The 25,888-nt window shown below is 35.0% G+C and overlaps 1 protein-coding gene across 1 annotated transcript in view; it reads right to left on the bottom strand.

Annotated features, from left to right (window-relative positions):
• Positions 1-24,403: 24,403 nt before the first annotated feature.
• LOC149156955 (pre-mRNA-processing protein 40C-like) overlaps positions 24,404-25,888 on the bottom strand; it is a 107,112-nt gene continuing 105,627 nt past the window's right edge. The window contains 3 exon segments of the mRNA XM_089438902.1: positions 24,404-25,351; positions 25,448-25,570; positions 25,674-25,820. Coding sequence (XP_089295028.1) covers positions 25,049-25,351; positions 25,448-25,570; positions 25,674-25,820 — 573 coding nt within the window. The 3' untranslated portion in view covers positions 24,404-25,048.

Raw genomic sequence — 25,888 nt, 5'->3', positions numbered from 1 at the left:
GCTAAGAGCTAGAGTGAGTGGGATTGTCTCACTTAGCAGGTTTGGCTGGAGTTAGTTAAGGAACCCCAAGTCAAGTTTAAGGGGGGAATTGTTAGGTAAAGTTGACTCGGGATAGAGTAAAAGTTGACCAGGTTAAACAGTGATGGTTTTGGGGCACATGGTATTGTGCACCCATAATATTCTGCTAGTGGAGCTTATAAAAGGCTGGAAGGACTTCATTGTAATGCAAGACCCGGAGGTGAGCGGTGAAGGCTCACTTGGTCGGATTGGCCAGAGTTTTGGCCAATGCTAATGAGATCTTATTAGGTTGGGCTTTTCCCCGGATTTGGGGTTTTCCCGGATAAACATTTGTGTTTATGTGTTTATGATTGTTGCTGGTTATTTTTATATTTGTTTCTCTAAGTAATTCTCCGTAATTAATTTGTGTTCTCGGGTAAATTTCTTAACATGCAAAGGGAAGGAAAACTACGATCAAAAGCAAATAGATTCTAAAGCAAACATAAAATGCAAGGCAAGTTAGGGAGGATCAGGCAGGATTCCCATTGTGCAACATACATAGTATGATGTGCATATGTGCATGAGTATTTTTGTAAGAGCACGATAGAGCCTATTTGCAAGTCTCCATATTTTGCAAGTGCATCATGTGAAGAAGGAAGCAAGATCGCATGACTATGAACACCATAAGAAAGGGAAACACAGTAGTGAGGGTTTGTCATTCTAGCAAGGTGCATTTCTGAATTTTTGACCGGAGAATCCACAGTAATAGAATTTTTACACCAACATTTCGAATCCCAAATGGGATCCATCATCAGGGTTGAGAGAAAGATGATAAAAGAAGAGCCAGATGGAAGAAATACATACTCATGAGGGAATGAATATTAAAGGAACAGCACAGGTCGGCCAGAAAGATTTATAATGAAACCTAAATTTAATTTTAATTTTTATAAACTAATATCATTTATTTAATTATCTATAAAACAAAATCTTTAAATAACCTAAAATCTATATTAATATTAATATCTAAAAAACTAATATATATATTAATATTAATATCATAAATCTTTATATAACCTAAAATCTATATTAATATTAATAACTAAAAAACTAATGAATATATTAATATTAATATCATAAATCCTAATATCTATATAACAATAATATTTATATAACCTAAGTCTATATAACTTAATATTTATGAAACTTGATCACTATATAACTTAATATTTATATAACCTAAAAAAATTTTACAACTTAATATAAATAATAGAATTAATATTAAAACCTAATATCTATATCAATATCTAAAAAACTAATATATATATATAATATTAATATCATAAATCATTATATAACCTAAAATCTATATTAATATTAAAATCTAAAAAAAAAAATCTAATATATATATTAATATTAATATCATAGATCCTAATATCTATATAACATTAATTTTTATTTTTTTTTTATAACCTAATGACTATATAACTTAATATTTATAAAACATGATCACTATATAACTTAATATTTATAAAACCTAAAATCTATATAACTTAATATATATAATAGTATTAAAATCAATAAAACCTAATATCTATATCAATATCTAAATAAATTAATATTAATATAACCTAAAAAAATTTTGTTTTTAAATTATTTTGAACTATATAACTTAATATTTATATAACCTAAAAAATTTTATAACTTAATATAAATAATAGAATTAATATTAATAAAACCTAAAATCTATATCAATATCTAAAAAACTAATATATATATAATATTAATATCATTAATCATTATATAGCCTAAAATCTATATTAATATTAAAATCTAAAAATCTAATATAAATATTAATATTAATATCATAAATCCTAATATCTATATAACATTAAAAATTTTATAACCTAATGACTATATAACTTAATATTTATAAAACATGATCACTATATATCTTAATATTTATAAAACCTAAAATCTATATAACTTAATATATATAATAGTATTAATATCAATAAAACCTAATATCTATATCAATATCTAAATAAATTAATATTAATATAACCTAAATTTTATATTAAATTCTATATTAAAATCTAAACTATATTAAAACAAACCTTAAAGTCTAAATTATATTAAAATCATGCTAGTAATTATATTAAAAAGAGCTTAAATAGAATAAAATAACCTAATAACAAAATCAATATTAAAATCAAAACAATGTTACTATCTATAATAATATTTAAATTCATATGAAGACTTATATTAATATCTTATATTAATAACTATCTTACCTGTTCGACAACTTACCTGGGGTCGGGCTGACGTTTCTTGATTTCACTGATTAGGGGAAGCCAGCTTCCGCTAATCTCCAAACCGCTGTCTCTGTTCAGATTACAAGGATGCTTCAAGATTTCGAGGGCTTCTCTGATTTTCCGTCTCTGATGCTGCTCTTCTCTCGCGATAATTGATGTGTTTTCTAAGCAGATGTGGTGTTTAGTCTTCGAGGAGTGCTCTGCCAAGGCTGAGGTACGAGATCTTCCATTCCTGATGTCAGCGCCATGTTCTTTCAGTCTTGTCTGGAGGGAGCGACCAGTTTCACCTATGTAGCTTTTTCCACACGAACAGTCTATCTTATAGACTCCTTTAAGCTGCTGCTTGTCAATATCATCCTTAACAGATTTTAAACTTTGTCTGATGGTACCGGGGGCTGAGAATTGAGTTATAATGTTTTTCTTTCTTAGGATCTTTGCCATTTTATCTGTGACCCCATGGATATAAGGTAGAAAAACCTTACCACCTTGAGGTTGATCCTCCTCTTTAGGATTGGGAGATGACAACCTCCTTTCAGCTTTCTTTATGGCTTTTTTAATCTCATGATCATTGTAGCCTATATTTTTGAAAGTTGAAACTAAATGCCTCTTCTCTTCATTTATATGCTCTGAGTCAGAAATTCGGAGGGCTCTAATGGCAAGAGTGTTCAGAACGCCAAGCTTTTGGGCTGGGTGATGGTGGGAATCCGCATGAAGGTAACTCTCCGTGTGAGTTGACTTCCTGAAAACCTTATGGCCCAAGGAGTCATCCTCTTTTCTGATGATAAGAATGTCCAAGAAAGGGATGCTCATATTTTCTTCAAGCTCCATAGTGAATTTTATATCAGGGGAGATGGAGTTAAGGTGATTGAAAAACCTGTCGAGTTCTGTTTTACCATGGGTCCATTTTATATTGGTGTCATCGACAAAACGCTTCCACCAAGCTGGTTTTAGAGGATAAGATTCCAAGGCCTTCTTCTCAAAATATTCCATGTATAAGTTGGCCACAATTGGCGAGAGGGGTGATCCCATTGCTACACCAGATGTCTGTTCATAGAATGTTCCTTGGAATGTGAATACAGTTGACCTTAAGCAGACTTCAGCCAGTTTTGCGGTCTCTGGATCAGTGACACCTCTTATAACCTGAATGGCTTCATCAAGAGGAATCTTCGTGAATAAGGAAACCACGTCAAAGCTTACAAGGATGTCATCCTTTTCCATTCTTTCATTTTTAATAAGATTCACAAAGTCGTGTGAGTCTTTAATGAAGGAGTCAGTATTTCCAACAAGGGGCTTTAGAATTTTGGCGACATATTTAGCAAGTTCATAGGTTGGGGAGCCAATAGTATTAACTATCGGTCTAAGGGGGACCCCCTCCTTATGGATCTTGGGTAATCCATAGATTCTAGGGATGGTTTCACAAGAGGGGGTTAATTTCTTCTTCAATTTTTCGTCAAGGCTGGAATCTGAGATAATCTTTTTTACATCCTTCATAATTTTGGCCATGGGATTACTGTTCAGCTTCTTATAACTGCCACAATTTAGGTGATCATTCATTTTCTTAACATAGTCTTCTTTATCAAGGATAACCGCTGCTCCTCCTTTATCTGCTTTAAGAACAACTATCTTGTCATTATTTCGTAAGGATCTGAAAGCCTTTTGCTCTTCCTTACTCAAGTTGCTTTTGGGAGCCTTGGCTTTTCTCATGATGAGAGAAAACTCTTGCCTTAATGCTTCTTTGTCTTCAAGAGGAAGGTTGCTAATCCCATCTTCAATGCTACAAATCATCTTTTCAATGGGGAGGCTTTTAGGGGCCATTGCAAACCCCATCCCCTTGCTGAGAACATTAACGGCTACCTGGTCAAGAACCTCGGAAGACAGGTTAACAACTTTTCTTTTTGATGTTGATGTTGATCCATATGAGTTTTCGCCAGCCTCCTTGTCACCCTTGCTCAGCACATTGCATTTTGCCACATCTTTTTGGATAAAACTGTCATTATTAGCGTTTAATTCTGGCCTTTTCACATCCTCATAGAATTTGCTGACTCTGCCATGCGCATCTTCTCTGGAGACCTGCACCCTCTCGGTACTATCCATGTCAACTAGGCTCACATTGTTCTCATTCTTTTCATTTCCCGCCCTGCCCAGGGAGTTATCACTATCTATGTCGATCCTATTCATTGCTTCTGGTTTAGACTCATCACATATAAACACCTCTGCGATTTTATTGTCAAACTCACTATTTTTATTAGAATTTTCATTTAAATTTTTTGGATTAATTACCTCTGCGTTCTCACCGAAACCGCTATTTGAATTATTACCATTTTCACCGGAGCTGTTGTTCGAACTATTAACACCTATCTCCTCTGCGCTTTCAATGTCAACACCTAAAATGTTGATCGAATTTCTGCTATTATCAATTTCGCTCCCGTTATTTTTATCTGAATACAAATGCTTATTGAGCTGCAGATTTATCGTGTTGCATTTATTTAATTCGTTATTTGGAGCATCTGCGTTTGAACCAGTGCTGACCGACCTACTTTCAAAGGTATTTCCGCTGTCTATGTTTGAGTCAGCGTGGTGAATCCGAGAGTTAACAATTGTCACTTCTGCGTTCTTCATATCACAGTCGTAACTGTTACTCGACTTATTAAATCGGCATTTTGGATAACCTCTGCTATTTGGCACCGTTATTCTTTCTGCGTTATCGGTTTTCCTTCCGCTACTTTTGTCCGAATTATCAAATTCACTTCCGCTGCTTTTTTCTGAACATATATGTTTATTGGGCCTGTATTTATATGAGCAGATATTGGGGCCATCTGCGCAGTTACCAGGATTTTGAACCAGCGTTGTCCGAACTCTTGGTTCGTTCGAAACTGCGTGTTTAACCTTTAGAAGCTTGGTTAGCTTATTGTGTTGTCTAGTCTGCGCAGTCTGCCACTCATTCTCTGCTTTCAGTGCAGTCCTGCCATCTATAATGGCCCACATGTCTTTATCAATGTTGCTGGCAAGTTTAAGGTGGGAAGAGAGGGCCAAATGACCAAGATGCTCCAGGGATGTTCTAATTCTTCTGATTTCAGACCGGATTAGAGAGAAACTAAGATGGAGAAACGCTTTACTGTTGTATTTATTATGTAACTTATGTTTAACCTGTGCAAATGGAGGAATGAGATTGCTGTCCCGACAATTTTTGAGGAAATGTAGATCTGAAGCTCTTCTTTTTATCCTTACTCTAACACTTTCGAGTGCAAGGATTTCTTTGACAGCTATGACTTGGAGGATTGGTTGCATCTCGGTAGAGCCAGCGAACAACATTGGAAGTGCATTGGTAATCAAGGTTGGTTCCATGGTGATACGACTTTGTTGTCAAAAAATAGGTGTTGCAAGCGAATATCAATTGTAAGTGTACAAAAGTGAAGAAAAATATGTGTAGTCAAAAAAAAGGAAAAGGTTAAAGACTTTATCTAAAGTGAGATGGAGCAATAGTAGAAATGGAAGGGAAAAGTGTGGAAGATAAAAAAAAAAAAAAAAAACATGAGGGGGATGTTAATGTAGGTTGTTATTGATGTCAATATAGTAGTGTTTGTGATGGAAATTTCTTTGATACATGATGTTTCCTATTTATGCCCATTGATCATAATGCTCATAGTGATGAATGTTTGATATATGATGATATGATGATATGGAAGATCCAAGTGGATTAAATACATATATACAGACAGAATAAAAGAATTAGATCCATCGGAGCAGTTTATCGGAAGCCATCAAAGAAGAGATATCGGAAGAGAAGCCATAACGGAGGAGTTAATAGTAAAGACCACAAAACACATCAGTGGCTTATTTCGACTCTTTATCGGCAACTTTATTATATGCCACCACACAAAACCTGCAATTGTGATTTGAGTTGCGGACCCGATCATTCCAATAGAACAAGCTTTAAAGGAATATTGCATCCGTTGCATCGGAAGTTTCATATCACAAGTCTTAAAGGGTTATCACTGCGTAAAACCCCGATTGTGATAATACTGTGGGCCTGAAACAAGTTATGGTAACAACTCTATACAATATTGCATCCACCGTGTCACAAGTCTTGAAGCCTTATTACATTAAAATCCTTCGATTGTGATATGTATTGCGAACCCAATGGTTCCATTACAATACGCCTTAATACAATATCGCATCTGTCGCAAATCGCAAACCATAAAAGTTTATTATGTATCACCACCCCAAATCTGTCGATTGTGATATGTGTATTGCGAACCCGCCAGACCATTACAATACACCATAATGTTATATCGTGTCTGCCTCATCAGGAGTCATATCACAAATCTTAATAGTTGACATGGCCAAACCTCTGATTGCGATAGTATTGCGGACCGCCGATTGCGATAAGGGCGTGGACGTCGAACCATCGATTGCGATAGACCGGAAAGATCACCGATTGCGATGAAGTTGTGGACCCAACAAATTTATTAATTGTTTCTTAATATTATATCATGTTCGTTTCATTGGCAGTATGAATATCGGCCATGTTACATCGGTGATGTTAAGAGTTGCGATTGCGGGATTTTGGATAATTGTGATTGCGATTAATAACATGGCATGTGGGACCTCCATATGGGCCTTGTGAATATTAAAAAGGGCCTCTCCAATATATTGCGTAGTAAGAGACCTCTGAAAAGTTGTGATTGCGATTAGCGGTGACGTGGCATATGGGGACCGCCAGACTTCTATTATAATATGGGTATAGCCTCTCCTATAATGTGATTTTTGTAAAAAGGCTAAGTTATAATTGATTGAATATTAACAAAAGGCCCTCTGATATATTTTAATATACCACCTCATGCACAAGTTGGCCCCTCCACCAATGAATGGGTCGTTTCGTTTATTGGCAAAACTCATATATATATATATATATATATATATATATATATATATATATATATATATATATAGATATGTACGAGTTGAAACGCTTCACTTGATCTGTGTATTCGAGCATCGATTACAGAGAGAAGAAGTAACAGTTCACAACTCGTGAACTTGAAGGAATAGAGGAAGCCGAAGATCAAGCATGAAGGAAGAAAGTCAAAGGTCCAGCAGGAAAGAAGCCAACGGAGAAGCAATTATGTTGATTGGGTTAATCTTTGAAAGGCTCGAACCTGTGATGAATTAATCAAGTACAGAATAGTTATGTGAAGGGAAAATAAATTTTCATCTGACATCGTACAAAGGGAGAAATACACAGCACCGGAATTGAAGTGTTTGTGAGTTTGTTTCTTGGAAGTAAGATATCGCGACAGTAAGAACAGTGAGAAGCAGTCACTCCTGAAACAGTTACCACAACAGTAAAGAACAGAGGGTTGAAAACATAGAATTATATTTTTGCAAACATTGAGGGCTTAGCGCAACCTATCAAAGATATCCTGTTGAAAAGCATCAGCAGATCTTGGATACATTGTTGGAAATCATGATGGCTATTTAAAATCATCATGAGGTAACTTCTACAGACTCTGTTTGGGAAATATGAAGAGTTGTGAAGACTCCTTCATATGAAGATAGGTTGTCATGAATATAGCAGTGATGTTGTAGGTTGACAAAATTCAGTGAAGAAGATTTTTGGAGCAGAGAATTACTATCAAACATATCTAGACAAAATATAGCAGTGGTTTGGAGCCCAAAGGATTGGTGCCTTGAAGGTTGGAGTCTCGAACAAGACAAGGTTTGTGCCTTGACAAGATAGGGTCGAAGCCCTTGGGGTTGGTACCTCGGAATTGAAAAGATTGGTGTCCTTGGAGTTGGTGCTCCTAAATCCAAGGTTGGTGCCTTGACAAGATAGGGTTGGTGCCTTAGAGGTTGGAGCCTCACAAAAGTCCAAGTTGGTTCTTGGCAACGGGTTAGAGCCCTATATATATTGTACCTTATTTATTGTAAAGATTATATTAATAAAATCATTTATTCCTATTGTTCATTTTGTGTTCTAATATAATTGATTTAATTGGTAAAAATAATAATTGAAAATAAATATTGATTCCCCCCCCCTCAATATTTCCAACAATTGGTATTAGATCTAATACCTTCACTCAAAGCCTAACATCTTGAAGGTTGATCAATTAGAACAAAAATGGAAAAGCCAGGGAAGAAAGTCTCCAATCCTCCTAAATATGTGTCTCCCTCAACCATGGAAGTTGAAATCAATCAATTTGTAAAGGCTCCATGGTTCAATGGAAACTTTGATATATGGGAAGCAAGAATGAGGAATTTCTTAAAGACTCAAGGCATTGAAATCTTGAAATCAGTTATTGTTGATAGCATGATGGATGGAGAATTCGAGTATAATGCAAAAGCAATGAAGGCAATCTTGAATGGGCTGCCAAATTTTATAAAGAACAATTTAGGAAAATGTTCGTAAGCAAAGGGTATATGGGACAAACTTCATGACCTTCACTCAAAAGGAGCATTGACCATGACCACTAGTCAAGAAGATGATGGAAACCAAGAAGGAAATCTAGAACCCATCATAGAAGCTGAAAATGAGAATGATGACATCAAGGCTAAAGAAGACCTAGAAGATGAAGAGAATAAAAAAGATTTTGAAGAAGACCTCACTAAACGTATGGCTGCCATGGAAGAGATTATCAGTTTGAAAAAGGAAAATGAGGAACTTAAGAAGAAAGCACTAGCTGGTGACCTAGACAAAACAAGGAAGAAAGTTGACCTTTTCAAGCTTCAAGTACAAGAAATGGATGAAGAGCTTGCCAAGATTAAGAAGGAATTTCATCAAAGCAAAAGAAAGCATCATGAAGAAGTCATATCCATGACAAATCAATTGGATAAAGCAATGAAACGGAAAAATAACTTGTCAAGCCACCTTGAAAAAAGGCACAAGAGCTTGAACAAACTTGAAGCAGAGATTGGTCAATAGAAGGAAGAGGTCTCTTCCCTTAGATCACAACTAGAAGAAGCAAGGAAACAACACAAGGAACTGAGAAGATAGTGGAAGCATTGGTAATCATAGAAGGACAGGTTGATGAAGCAGAAAAGGAGAAAAACACCATGATATGCCAACTAAAACCAAAGGATGAAGAAATATTCAAACTAAAATCCGACCTCAACCTTCTCAAGGCTGAAACATGTAAAGCTACAAGGATCATGGAAGAAATGGAGAGTATTCTAGCTAAGGAAAGTGAAGAAATCTTCAAAATGAAATCAAATATCATCTCCCTTAAAACAGAAGCAAATGAAGCAATATGTATCAAGGAAGAGTTTGAGAAACAACTTGCTAAGAAGAACAATGATTATGAAAGATTGGAAGAGGAGATTGTCTCCCTTAGGAAAAAGGTTGAAGGGGTGGACAAATTTTTGAACAACTCTCAAGCCTTGGATCACATGCTCAGCCATCAAATATCCCCATTTGATAATTCAGGTCTTGGCTATGAAGGAGAATCCTCAAGAAAGAATGATAATGCTTCAAACAACAAGGATGTGAGGAAGCCAAAAATAAATGTTGATGTTCCGAGTTCCAGCAAAGGTAGGGATAAGAGTCAAGGCAACAATGAAGGAAGTACTATTCCAAGAAGAAACACAAACGATGTCAAGGATGCAAGAAGCAATGGTTATAATCAAAGGATCTCGAGGCAGAAAGACTTCAGAAGTCATCAAGGAAACCTCCTTCTCCCAGGTACCAAAGTATATTTCTTGGTTATTTCTATTCTTGTACAAATTTTGGATGCATGGCAAAAGATTATAGGGAATACCACAAAGATAGACATTATGGTCCTCGACAATCTCCAAGAAGCAATTCTGCAGGAAGAAATCATGAATTCTTATTCATGAACAACATAAAATGCTTCAAGAGTCATAACATTGGTAATATGGCATGTGATTGTAACTTAACTTGGGATCCTACACAAGCTAGAACCATGCCAGAGAAGAGAATTACACAAGTATGGAGAAGAAAGAAAATACAATCCGAAAATCTCTTGAACTCTCAAGCCAACAACACATGTTGTTGACTTGATGAATATATCCTTGATATTCCGAGTGTTTGATGATGGGATTTTGCCAAAAAGAGACCATGCATACAGTTAGGGGGAGCTTATGATTCTTGATCATTATTGCAGAAGTTATCCGTGTAAGGGTCCTTGTGAAATCCTTGATTACATATATTAACAATCATTCTTTGATAGATCATTTCTCAGGAACAATCCTTTGAAAGAACATGATCTCCTATCTATCCAATGGACTGTTGTTAAAGATATTTTCCACTTGATCTCTAAATAGAAATTGGAGCAACAGAAGGCCATCTAATGCTAATAAGCAAATAACTATGTTGTTGTTATTATAAAAGTTGAATATTTCGACTCAAGGATTTGATGTGAGAACAGGTAAATTATGAACACAAATAGAGGCAACCTTCAAACAAATAGATACATTTGGGAATGAAGCATGAAGCAAGAGTCGTTGGCAACATCTAACAAAACTGAAGGATTACAAAAAGCTGCCAATCAGTAAAAAGAATTCAAAAGACAGTCACATATTGGATGTCAAATATGCTAGTAGAAATAACTTGCAGAAACTTTTACTAGAACACAAGGAAAAATGGCTCATCAAAATCGCTATAGAAAGAAGAATGTTGCGCAGTCGAATATAAGCTCAGTTTAATGCTAGTCACCTTGGAAAATAGCAATAGTGAGGCACAATCTCTCACCATCTCATCCGAATGAAATAATGTTAAAATATTGAATGGCAGTGACTTAAGGAGAAGCACAAAAATATAGAGGAACTCAGATTTGAAGAAAGATAGTGAGAAAGACAATTTCAGTGGTTTTGTCTCTTGTTTCAGACTATGAAGACCTCTTAAATCTAACTATGGAGACAACAGAATATGGACAACATTACTTATATCTTGAGAAATAAGAAGAGCACCATGACAAGGGGAGCAGTTTGACAAGAGGATTAGTTCGACAGGGGGAGTCCTTGTGCACACCTTTGCCATTGATATCAAAGGGGGAGAGAAGAAGAATATTTCCATCAATGACAAAGGGGGAGATTGTTAATCTAGGTTGTCATTGATGTCAATATAGCAATGTTTGTGACAGCAAATTCTTTGATACATGATGTTTCCTATTGATGCCCATTTATCATAATTCTTATAGTGATGAATGTTTGATATATGATGATATAATGAGATGGAATATCCAAGTGGATTAAATACATATATACAGACAGAATAAAATTAGTAAAGCCATCGGAGTAGTTTATCAGAAGCCATCAAAGAAGAGTTATCGGAATAGAAGCCATAACGGAGGAGTTAATAGTAAAGACCACAAAACACATTGGTGGCTTATATCAGTGCTTTATAGGCAAATTTACTATATGCCACAGCATAAAACCTGCGATTGTGATTTGATCTGCGGACCCAACTGTTCCAATAGAACAAGCTTTAAAGGAATATCACATTCGTCGCATCAGAAGTTTCATATCGCAAGTCTTAAAGGGTTGTCACCATGTAAAACCTCGATTCTGATATTACTGCAGACCTGAAACACGTTATGGTAACAACCCTATACAATATCGCATCTACCGTTTCGCAAGCCTTAAAGCCTTGTTACATTCAAATCCTCTTATAGCGATATGTATTACGGACCCGATGATTTCATTGCAATACGCCTTAATACAATATCGCATCCATCGCAAATCGCAAACCATAAAAGTTTATTATGTATCACCACCCCAAATCCGTCGATTGCGATATGTGTATTGCGGACCCACCAGACCATTACAATACACCGTTATGTTATATCGTGTCTGCCTCATTGGGTATCATATCACAAATCTTAAGAGTTGATAGGGTCAAACCGATGATTGCGATAGTATTGTAGACCACCGATTGCGATAAGGGTGTGGACCTCAAACCACTGATTGTGATAGACCCAACAAATCACCGATCGCGATAAGGGCGTGGACCCCGAACCACCGATTGCAATATACCCGACAAATCACCGATTGCGATTAATTTATGGACCCGACAAATTTATTAACTGTTGTTTAATATTATATCATGTTTGTTTCATAAGCAGTATCAATATCGGTTATGTTACATTGATGATGTTAAGAGTTGTGATTGCGAGATTTCGGATAATTGTGATTGTGATTAATAATGTGGCATGTGGTACCTCCATATGGACCTTGTGAATATTATAAAGGGCCTCTCCGCTATATTGTGTAATAAGAGACCTCTGAAAAGTTGCGATTGTGATTAGTGGTGACGTGGCATATGGGGACTGCCAGACTTCTATTATAATATGGGTATAGCCTCTCCTATAATGTGATTTCTGTAAAAAGGCTAAGTTATAATTGATTGAATATTAACAAAAGGCCCTCCGATATATTTTAATATACCACCTCATGCACAAGTCGGCCCCTCCACCAATGAACGGGTTGTTTCATTTATTGGAAAAACTCATATATATATACAAGTTGAAATGCTTCACTTGATGTATGTATTCGGGCATCGATTACAGAGAGAAGAAGTAATAGTTCACAACTCATGAACTTGAAGGAACAGAGGAAGCCGAAGATCGAGCAAGAAGGAAGAAAGTCGAAGGTCCAGCAGGAAAGAAGCCGAAGGATGAGAAATTTTGTTGATTGGGTTAATCTTTGAAAGGCTCGGACTTGTGATGAATTAATCAAGTACATAACAGTTCTGTGAAGGGAAAATAAAGTTTCATCTATCATCGTTTGAAGGGAGCACTAGACATCACAAGCATTAAATTGTTTGAGTTTGTTTCTTGGAAGTAATATAGCGCGACAGTAAGAACATTGAGAAGCAATCACTCCTGAAACAGTTACCGCAACAGTAAAGAACATATGGTTGAAAACAGAGAATTATCTTTGTGTAGACATTGAGGGATTAGCGCATCCTATCAAAGATATCATGTTGAAAAGCATCAACAGATCTTGGAGACATTGTTGGAAATCATGATGGCTATTTAAAATCATCATGAGGTAACTTCTACAGACTCTGTTTGGGAAATATGAAGATTTGTGAAGACTCCTTCATATGAAGATAGGTTGTCATGAATATAGCAATGATGTTGTAAGTTGACAGAATTCAGTGAAGAAGATTTTGGGAGTAGAGAATTACTATCAAAATATCTAGACAAAATGTAGCATTGGGTTGGAGCCCAGAGGGTTGGTGCCCTGAAGGTTGAAGCCTTGAACAAGACAGGGTTGGTGCCTTGACAAAATAGGGTCGGAGCCCTTGGGGTTGGTGCCTTAGAATTGAAAGGATTGGTGTTCTTGGAGTTGGTGCTCCTTAATCCAAGGTTGGTGCCTTGATAAGACAGGGTTGGTGCCCTAGAGGTTGGAGCCTCACAAAAGACCAAGTTGGTTCTTGGCAACAGGTTGGAGCCCTATATATATTGTACCTGATTTATTGTAAAGATTATATTAATAAAATCATTTATTCCTATTGTTCATTTTGTGTTCTAAATATAATTGATTTAACTAGTAAAAATAACAATTGAAAAGAAATATTGATTCACCCCCCCCCCCCCCCCTTCTCAGCCTTTCTAACAGGGGAAGAAAGAACAAGTGTGCTACAAGAATCATATAGATAGCTAGACTACTGCCCTTATGATTTGTGCAATTTGCATGTGGCAAAGTTAAATGTTTGACGGGTAAGAAAGCAAAGCAAGAAGAAAACAAGACCCACCATGATATTGTTATTTGTTGAGTAAAGGAAAGTTTTGAAAGGAAGAGAGGAAGGGGTAGGCAATTTGAATGAGATACCTAACAAACATTGAGGGCTTGTTCAAACAACTCTAATAAACTAAACCTAGACCCCTAAAATTTAGGGATCACACATACATGACTCCAGAAAGACTTCCAACTCGAAATTCCTAAGTCAAATAGGTCAATTAAACTTAATTAAAGTTTAAAATTTTTAACCTATGTAATGTGAGTTCACTAAGTTTTTTCAAGGCCTTGAATCCATTTGCTTTCAAAATTGCATTTTAAGCAATGAAAATTTAGAATATCATAAAAAATCATCATCAAATTCCAACAAAAAAACAATAACTTTGAATAGTTAAATTGCACCTTATGTAAATCCTAAAATAGTTCATTTTGAATGAAAATTGCAAAATTAGTAAATTGTGCTATCAATTAGATTATATCCAAGATTTTACTTAACATTTATATGGTTTATTTTTATTTTATTGTTTGTTCAGGTAGAATTTGGGATAAATAGACTATGTTATCAATTAAATGATATTTAAGATTTTAATTACATTATGATTTATAAAAATAACATTAAATTTAAAATGTAAAGTGTAATATTAAAATAATTATAATGGGTTGTCAATTAAGTTTATTTTGTATGGTTGGAAAAATTAATTGTTATTCTTGCTATCTAGATTCAATTTATACAAATGGCATAATAAGCTTTATTGGAATAACATTAAGGCTTGTTTTAAAGTTTAAATAGTATATATTCTCCATATATATACCCACCAACAATTTCATGCTAAATGAACACATCAACATTAAGAAAGGACCTAACTTCTTTCTAGATATATTATCATTTGAGGGTATGATCTTTGCTCTCATGGCATATTGAAATATTCAATTTATTTATTGATTCCTAATATGAATTCCTCATCATAAAAATGATTGCTCACAATAAACATATCTTGAACACTCTGTGCAAATTATTCAATGTTCATAGAGATTCTAACTTCATGTTCTTAGAGATTAATAGATAAAAAGAGTAGGTGTATTGGAAATGTTGATAGAGTTTAAACCAAACTATACTCTAAAGTATAATCTAAAATTGTTCATATTTTCTAAGAGGTAGTTTTCTTGGTGAGGTTTCTTTGAACATATTTATGAGTAGATATTTGTGAGTAGTTACTATCAATATTGAAAGTCCGCACTCTAAATAAACATGAGTTATGAAAAGTTTTTTTCTTTTTTTTTTTTCTTTTTTTTCTTTTTTTGAACTAAGAAATTTCATATTTTAAATACATATAGACAAATATTTGTTAGCCTCATTCTCATGTGATGAAAACAATTATAAGTCCAAAACAATTAAATTAATTAAAATCAAGAAAGTTGGATTTAATCCTATATTTCTAGATTGAGTTTGGTCTTCATGGTTAGAAGTCAGTTTAGGCTTAATTGGTTAAGAGATTCTCTCCAACTAGTTAGGCTCCTAAATTAGTGTTTGGTTGAGAGATTTGCTCAACCATAGTGTTCTAGATAGACTTACTATCTTGAAACAAACTTCCTCATGTATTTATATCTCTATCATAAACATTATATATAGAGTGGGAGAAATATAATACAGTGAGGCTCTCAGGGTTTTCCGCCATGTCTGATTTGTGTATATGTCTGCTATTTATTTTATTAGTTGATTGAATTCTCTTCATGTGGTAGCAGAGCCAATGATTTTGAACTATGAAAAAACGTCACTGAATCTATTGTGGTGAGGAGCGTGCTTGTGATATTAAGTATGGGGACTTGCTGAAAGCGGTGGAATGGGAGGAACTCGGTCCTCTGGGAATCCCAAGTCTCTCAAGAACCGCACGACAATTTAAATTTTCTTCACTAGATTCAAATCTGTTGACACAATTTTCAGTTGACTTCAATTTAAATTTTCTCAAGACCTGAGGAGTGCCTAGAATCATCTCAGATAGTGGAGCGTGGAAGTCATAGCGTGGATCTCCCAACGACATTTTCGGATCAGAAGGAGATGCTCTGGATCTTCCCGAGGAAGCGATCTTGGGATACCTAGTGGAAGTCGCGACAGGAGGCTGCAAATCTTACTCTACAAGAGTCGAGAACACTATAGTTTAAGGCAATAACTTTCCATTCATCTTCGAGCCATTTTCGATTTCCGACGATTCTTCTCGGAAAACTCAATTCAATACAGGTTTATCTCAGTTGTTCCAAATTTTAATTCAATTTCAAGTCAGTGGCTTTTGAAATTTGTATAATTCACATGGCTTAAATTGTACATTCTGACAAATAAGTCTGGGCACAAAATGCATGAATAAATATATATTAAATTTCAATGTTTGCTGGCCTTCAGTCTTACTCTTAAGGAAGCAGAGGCTTGTCAATTATTCTGGCAAACCGAGAGACACAGTGAGGACGGTATGCGTACGGATTCAAGCAATGACAATGCCAGACTCATTTAACGTCCAAGGGAGGTAGTAGAGTGCATCCAAACATTTTGGTACTTTTTAATGGCCTGTAAGACCAAAGGACTAAGCATATTACCCACGACTTTGAGAAACTGAAGCTGCTTTGTCGCAGCGGCCACCAAATCAATGCTGATGACAATTTTCTTGGCAGCTTTGATTTCATTTTTTTCAGCTTCGAGTGTAGTGGAGCGGAGTGTCAAAAGAGCACCTGCGTGGAATGTGTCAAAAGTATTATTTCCTTGTAGATCAACAATGATGAACAGGGCAAACGGTCAACTCAAAAATCATAGTTGCCTTTGCTGGAATACATGCTTGTCTTGCCTTGATTGTTTTTGGTTCACGAACAAATTTCCAATGTGTAAACGTAAATAGCGATGAGGTTCAAGGTATACGGTGGAAAATTTTTCGTTAAGGCCAAATTCGATGATTGATATCTCAAAGGAACCGAATGGTGTGTATGCCTTTTAAGTTTAAAGGAAGCCTTTAATCACTTTTTATAAAGTGACTTCATAAAGTTCATTACATTATTTTAATGGAAAGTATGTAAAAGCTTGATCATAAAGGCTTTTTAAAGAGTGATCATAATTTTATTTTCATTTTTTAATGGAGGCATAAGAGTGGTATATAATAGTGAGGGAATATTTTGTATTAGGGGTGTATTTTTTTTTTAAGAGAAAGTTATTGTTGTACTCCAAAGTAATAGTTTATTTTGAGAGATTAAGGAAGTGAACATCCAGTTTTTGAAGATAATTTGCCTCAAAGATGAAAGGTTGATGTACTCAAATACTTAATAAAAACATATTTTTTGTGGTGTTGAAGTGTCCTAGATCCGCCTGAAATTGAATAAGGGGATCTTAGATACACCTTGCTTAGTGATTGATTGTGCATGTTTTGTGGCTAGTTTTGACACTACAATTATTTTATCTAACACACACAAGGAGTCTAAAGCAAGTGAATGAAACAAGCACATTAATCAAAGCACCTGAAATTAATAAGTTGCAATGAGCATTCAATCAAGCACAAACAATCATATGCATTTGCAAAACTACAACACATAATCAAAGTTGGCAACATTAGCATTTTACGTCAACAATCAAATTCACTCAAGGAAAATCAAGTTAATAAAGCTGAAAACTCAAGCATTCCAAGGCAAAGTCTACATCAATATTCAATGACACTTGATCATTGTATAACTTGCAAATAAATCTATTTTTTTTAAGTTAACTTGTAAACAAATTCAAATAAAATTGAGTTGAATTGTAAAGGTGCATTCTTGGTTGAAACCGACACCCAAATTGTGAATTTATAGGAGGTAAAGTGAGTCAATTCTCCTCAACTGAGTCAATTAAGTGAGTCAATATCATTTGAACTTGTCATTGTAAACATTGGGTGCATTTTCAGTGGTATCCGACACCCTCATCCTAGTACAAAATTCAAGCGAGCGTGAGTTCAATCATTCCATTGATAAACTAAATCAGGGACACAAGCTCAAGAATTCAAGCGAATGAGATCTTCAAATCCCACAAGTGTTACAAGCAAGCATCAAGAAAAATCAAGCAAGGAAGCAAGCCAGTACAAGCGAACATGTCAAAAGTCATAATGGGTAAAGGAAGAAAACGTCTTCAAAGTGTAGAACTGGAGATTAAAGATTTGCAAGATTGCAATCATGAGTTACAGAACAAAGTTGAAACACTAGAATGGAAGTTGAAGCAGAATCAAACCGTAACCAATCAAATGACCAGTACATTAGAAGCAGCGAAAGACTTTCAAATTGGGCTTGAAGTGAAAGAAAAACTCATTCATGCACTTCAAATTAAGTTAAGTGAAAAGCAAGATTTACTAGATGCACAATGTGTAGAAAAGACAGATGCAAGTTGTGACACAGAAAACCTCATCACAACAACAAATGAAAGTTGTGATACAAGTGATCTTATTTAGCATATTAATGAAAGTTGCAACAAAGATGATCTAAGCAAACATGTTGATATAAGTTGTGACACAAGTGATCTCATCCAATCAGTTGTACTACTAGATGATGCAATAAGTAGTACCAAAGATCAAATTGATAATTTTGATGCAGCGTGTCAAACAGATGAATCGTCAATGATTGATGCCCAGTGTGACACAGAAGGTCTAATAAATCAAGGACATGATGTTAGCAGCAACAATAAGTATGCAGAACAATAGCAGGATAGTCTTTCCAAGAAGGTGATCGGACCTTGGGAAGAAATCTCCTTCAACAAAGATCGACATGGCCTAGGATACAACAAAGAAAACACTTTGTTTGTTCCAGATTTCTCAAAACCAGTTTAGTTTGTAAGTGTTGGTTTTCTAGACAGTGATCAGAATATGGGTAAGTGTAACCATTGTAAATGAAATGGCCATATGAAAAGTACATGTTTTGACCTCCATCCTTGTCACCATTGTGGTAATAAAAATCATTCATCCGAAAGATGCTACAAGCGAAATCAACCACCTAGAGTGAAGATCAACTACACAAGGATTGATCCTTGGAAGTGGCCATCCATAGTCAAACAATTGTCTATGTTACCGAAGGATTCAGTCTCACATGAATACCAATTCTACAATAAAATGAAGATAGTGAAACTCTCCTACACCTAAAGGAGGGGGAGTTCAGAAATCGAGTGCAAATGATTGTCTCTCCTTTCAGCTGACAAAGGGGGTAAATGATAATGGAATTAAGGGTGGTTGTCAGACTGAAAGTCTCGACAACATCATCAAAATCAGCAAGTATGCATCATCAACAAATCAACCAATGGGCATCGTCAAATCAGTTAGTGGGCATTCATCAACATCAAATCAGCGAGTGGGCAGTTTCAACATCAATAAATTCCCCAGTGGGAGTTCTCAATATTTTGTTGGGCGTTCATCAACATCAAATCAGCGAGTCAGTAGTTTCAACATCAACAAATTCACCAGTGGGATTTCTCAATATTTTGTTAGTGGACAAGCAAATTCACTAGTGGTAGTCATCAACATTTTGTCAGTGGACAAAGGATGTTGATTGAAAGCAAAGGAAAAATGGATCCTTTTGTAGCTTGGCACGTGATGGAGTCGTCAAGCAAAATTCAGAGATGAATTAGACTTGCAACTGATTCATGTTCTCTTTAGATTAGAGTTTTTTCAGCATCCATCTTTGGCGGTTTTTCAGGCAGTGTTTTTGAGGATCAACAGTTTCAGCGTGAGAACTTGGAAGATGGTTCCTAATTCTTATTTTGGACTTATCATTGAGGGGGGGAATGTTAGCCTCACTCTCATGTGATGAAAACGATTATAAGTCCAAAATAATTAAATTAATTAAAATCAAGAAAGTTGGATTTAATCCTACCTTTCTAGATTGAGTTTGTTTCTCATGGTTAGGAGTCAATTTAGGCTTAGTTGGTTGAGAGATTCTCTCCAACTAGTTAAGCTCCTAGATTAATGTTTGGTTGAGAGATTTGCTCAACCATAGTGTCCAAGATAGACGTACTATCTTAAGACAAACTTCATCATGTATTTATGTGTATCATAAACATTACATGTAGAGTGTGAAAAATAATACAGTGAAGCTCTCAAGCCTTTTCCGCCATGTCTGATTTGTGTATATGTATGTTGTTTATTTTACTAGTTGATTGAATTCCCTTCAATATCTTCTTCTTTTTTATTTTTAATTTGGATATTGTAAAATCTATGGTAACTTAGTAATGCACTAATGTAAAGTAAATTATCATCATTATTCAATAAAAACCACACAACCTAAAATAATTGGATGGTTGTCTGTAAAAAAAAGGTATACTTTCATTCCTACCAAATAATTTTAGTTGATATACATGCTTATTTAAAAATGGTTCTTTTAAATTTTTTGCTTACTAAATAGAAAAATTCCAATAAATGAGTCACGTTTATTGAAAATATATATATAATTTTCATCAAAAAATTCTAATTTTATCGTTTTAATATATAAAATAATTAAATTAAACTCTAAACCTAATTTTAGAATTAATCAAATTTCTTTTTATTATTTTATTTTAATTATTTCACTAACAGTTTTATTTTAATTAAGAATTTTTAAAAAATGTTTTGTTTATATTACTATTATTAAAAATATTTTTAACATTTTATAAATAGATATATCAATAATTTATGATTTAGTAAGAATGAAAAATATTAATTTAAAAAAAGCTACTCTGAAAGTTTTATAACCGCAAAATATGTCTTATAAAATAGAATAAACTCCAAACCACTTAAAAAAATTATATGAAAATATATCAAATAACTTTATAAATGTAAAGTAAATAATGTATAAAGCCTTACTTTCTAACATTGATTTGGCATTGCAACTAAAAAATTATATAAAATTCACATAAAGTTTATATTTTCCTTATTACAGTGCACCAAATATGTTTCATAAAATAGAATTATGAGGAATGAAAAAATAAATAATACTCCCTCACCACTAAAATATTAAACTAAAAATTATAAAATATAATTTTATAAATGTAAGGCTAGAAATTTATAAAAAGTTACAGTTTACCATCATATCATATAGAAAGTAAAGATATTTGGTATTGCAAAAGCGAATTAAGTCATACATATTTTAGGCGAAACATAAACCATCACTAAAAAAATGTGTTTTCCCTATCTCGCTACTTCACTTTGTTGCTTGAATTCACAAACAAGACATTCAAAATAGATATCATTTAACACTACGACATGGATTTGTATAAATTTCATCCGCGAAATATGTTTTTCACACATAAATTTAAGTATTCATTGTTTTCCTGCTTCTCTGCTTGGCATCAGATTAACTTTGTCAATTCTTTTTAAATATTCACTGTTTTCCCTGGTTCTCTGCTTGGCATCAGATAAACTTTGTCAATTCTTTTGGTTTGCGGGAAACCCTAGTTGGGCATTGGGCTTGATCAAAAAATCAAATTTAAAGGGACAAGTTGGGCGTTCAAAACAATGGCTCTGGAATTGAAAATGGAAATGAGATGAACATAATCTGTGACTCAGCGCAAGTGTGATACAAACAGAAGCATCGATATGGAGTAGTATTGTGATATAAGCAGAAGCATCAATAAGCATTGTTTGGATTTGTTCGTTGAAACAAGACAATTAATTGATGATCATAATCAAAATAGGTTTCGTTGGTTGGATGAGTGACAACTGTGTAAGAAGAACATTGTTGACACTCCACAAGCTACTAGCAATTCTCATATTTCATAAACTAAGTGTATCATACCTCATCATAAGGTGCATATATCATAGTCTTTCGAAGTGATGGATAGTCAATTTGGTATCTCATATCTTGCTGAGGGACGAAGTCTCCACTGAGGCGAAGTGAAGTTTAGAGACAGGATATAGACGAAAGAACCTCGACCTTAGGGAGGATGGGTCAATCTTAACTGTGCCAATCAAAGTCGACCACAGACAGGAAGGAGGCCTAGCCAAAAGCAAGAGATAGGAGGTCTTGGCAAGTCCTTTCTTGACGTCAGGACCGCTGTGATTTAGAAACACACCATACACATAGTCGCTGGTATTGCCATGGTAGGGGGTTGTGGAGGTGGATGCAAAGGATGTACTGTCACGGGTGTGTGTCATAAGATACAAAATAATACAAAAGCAAGATTAGATATATTTCACTAAGATTGAGAAAGCTCGCTCTACCTTCGTATTTTCGTCTAAATGATCAAAATCCAATGAGAAACGAACTATGCCTTTGCTAATCTTATGTGTTAGATAATAGTTAGCTAATTGATTGAAAACATATTTTGTGGAACAAACCAAGTCGCAATATATATTGAATGAAATAGACGAGATTCTTTTGAAGTAGAAATGTACTTGAAAATAATTCAATGATATGAAACAGAAGGTTGGGTGTATAAAACCACTAAGAGGCACAGGAAAAACAAACACTACAGAGAGAAGTAAACAAAAGGTACTTCTTCCTATCCAGCTGGTTAAATGTCTGTAAGAACCCTCTATGCTGGGATGGCGTCCTTTTGGCAAACAGCTACCCATTAAACCTTTACTTTGTTGCTAGGTTGCATGGCAGGGCACGACTGGTCCTCTTTGGAGCCTTGCTTGAGCAAATTGGTAAAGCACTTATTGTTTGAAGGCGTAGGCGGATAGTGAGAAGGGATGGCATGCACAGGAAGACAACAAGAAGGGATGGCATGTCAGGGATGTCATACAATAAGTCACCATAAACGCTCAGCGACCACCTGCAGTTTTTAATTTTTTTGACAATTCTGCAGGAGAAATAAATTAGGTAGAAATTGGACAAATGGCAAGATGAAGTGTAAACACATGTCATGATGCTATTGGCTAGAAGGGTGAAATCTAGGCACTCTGACTGGTTGGGTGAACAGTGTTGCCCACCCAAAGCCAGCAAAGGAAACGCCTATCAGCGTAATTTAAACATGACCAAATTAATTTTAAGGCTCGTGGAATAATGGGATTGAGGAGAGCAATAGATTTGGAATACATCAACATAGCATGGATTAACAAATCAAAACACCTATTTATGTCAGTCATAACCTCCCATTAAGGAGTGAGTGTGGTGATTTATCAATGCAAGGAGTTGAATTCCTTGGTACAAATTCAAACAAATTCATGCATGTATAATTTCCTATGCTTAGGGAAAAAATGCACCCATTGTTGTGACTTACAGTGTGTCTCATTCCTCATTCCTAGACAGATCCATGTACCTAGGAATATAAAACTAATTGGCCTCCTCACAACTCAAACCATGGCAAGGGCTAGTGACCAAATGTTGATGCATTCAGTGGAAAACATACACTATAATCGTATAACCCTCGGTGCTCGTCCGGAGTCTCCGCTATTCCCAAAATTAAAAACAAATCTTAAGTAAGCAAAGATTAAAAAACGTAAAAACGTACTATGTTGTCTAGGATGGTGTGCATAACAGAATTCAATGCATCCAAATGTGTCACTGCCATGTCTTACAATTTTAAAGATATGGAACAATAGAATTGGTAGCACTTGTAGTGGAGCTCCATTGAAATCATTTGTTGTCCATTTAGTTTTATATCTCATATATGTATGTGTTGTTCTTTAAGAAGTTTTGCTCATTAATTCTAATTTTTGTTGATTATTCCCTCTGAATTCACTTTTACAATTAAAAATTCCTATCATAAAATCACATTATAAATAAAAATAAAATAATCACAATATGATTAACTCCATCATACCACAAATATTGAAACTTTCATTAAAAATTAATATATTCTTGCCCCATCAAAACCATATAAAAATTATTGCTAGTATATCTCATATCCTTCTAAAATTTTTAGCTTTGGTTAACCCCTTTTAAAATTTATCATTAACATCTATATCTTATATCCTTCTCAAAATCTTAACCTTTTGTTTTAAAATCGATACATAATCTTGTTATATCAAAGACCTTTCCGAAACTTATTAATTGCAATCCACAAATACGGTTGAAATAAAACATTATTTGTACTTTTATTAATTTTACAAAATATAATATTTTTCAGCAAATCAGAACCATCACGGCAATCATCCAGTTTCCCATCTCTATTAAATCTTCTCCTGAATTTCTTGCCAAAATATTAAAATCGATCATTGCCATTTGAAGATTCCATGAAAACATTGTACAGAAATCACCTACATCAAACTGCAATAAACCCTGAGTATAATACCGGGAATATCACATCCTGCTGCATCCGTTGCTTTGGTGTGATTGTTTTCAACGAGGGAACTCGAAAGCCCCCTTGAACCACATTCTTGCTGGAGTCATTGCTTTGTTGTGATTATTTTCAACGAGACAACTCGGAAAAAAAAAATTAGTGGAATACAAAGTTCACATTCTTAGTAAGAGCTACCCACAAAAAAATATAACCAACCAACATTCCAAATGTTGCACGGCCTAGAGAAGCGACGTTTAGTTCCAAAAAATAGAATCAAATATTTGGGAAATTCATACAACTTCAGCACTGTTTCATTTAATAGAGTGCAAATTTTGGCGAAACACATCCGGTTGAGATAATGAGAACAAGCAGCCCAGCTGCATGAATATAACGTGTATATTCTCAATACAATGTGGCACAAGTTTCTTGCGGCCAAACATATTGACATCGGTGCAAGTTGTACCGTATAACCTCTTTCCATGAGTTCCGGGGTTCCCCACGCTTGCAACAAATATTGGAACTTGATCTTGTATATCCTACCATAACCTGCAGTTTTTCTCAAAGGGCCTATCGGAGCAACTGAATCAAGTTATCGAACAGCTTAATGGCATGTAATAGACCCTACCATAATATTCATTTTACATAATGATATCTTGTATCAGGTACATACAGATTTGAATTTGCATTCATGGCACTAAAGATTGCAAATTAAAATTGTCAAAATCACCTAAAAAATTATTAGAACAGAGTTAACTGCCCAGACAACAAAACAGATGCCGTGACCACGGGATTTCAAGTAATGTCAGTAGTTGCGAACATCGCATCTGGACATAATAAGAATATATGTACAAAATTACCTACGACTTTGGTTTTTCCTCACTCCTGGTGATCTTTTACCACTATCATCCACATTTGGTTTATCTTCGTTCCTTTCTGATCCAGTTACCTTTACCCTCCGTTGTACATCATCAGCATACCTGCGCCACCATAATTCTCGCTCTCTTCGCGGCATCCTAGCATACCTCTGGTCTGGCTTCAATAGGCGTTTTGCCTCGGACCATGAAGTAAGAATATTCTTTCCATCTTCAAGATCCTTAGTTGCCATATCCATGGTGATAACATCAGCCAGAAGCGACCGATATTCCCGCACACAACGCTAAACAAAAATATTCCATGCCATTATTTAGCAATCTGATAATTTGTTTAATATCATATTTAATGAATAAACTAATTCCAATATCAAAACATTCACCTCGTATAACCCATTAACATGTTCACGGAATAATCTCTCCCGCTCTGCTAGATCTAGATCAGAATTTGTAGCACGCCCTAAAGGGTCCTTCTCCAACTTGGGTTTAGACTCGGTCCACGAAGCCTGACAAACAAACAAAAATATTAATTTTCAGAATGAAACAGCTTGTCTCAAATTTAAGTACTTGACCACTGCTTTGTAGGCAAGGCATTTGAAAGAAAATCACCTCGCAGTCTTTTATCCTTTCCGTTAGCAAAGCTTGATATGAAGTCACCGCATCCTTTCTTCTAGCCTTCAATCGCACTCTCTCCATCTCTTGTTCCTCGCGTTCCTTCCTTTTCAGCATTTCACGTTTTCTTTCCTTCAGTTTCTCCTGGACAGATTGTCAAAAAAATCAGGAAACACTGCCACGACTTGTACAACACTAACTAGGGTATAGAT

This window comes from Pinus tabuliformis, chromosome 9 (assembly GCF_031772625.1).
Source record: "Pinus tabuliformis cultivar Carrire ecotype Pingquan chromosome 9, CPIR1, whole genome shotgun sequence".
Lineage (NCBI taxonomy): Eukaryota > Viridiplantae > Streptophyta > Pinopsida > Pinales > Pinaceae > Pinus > Pinus tabuliformis.
Note: the sequence above shows the minus strand (reverse complement) of the source record. Positions and strands in the feature narration are given on the sequence as shown.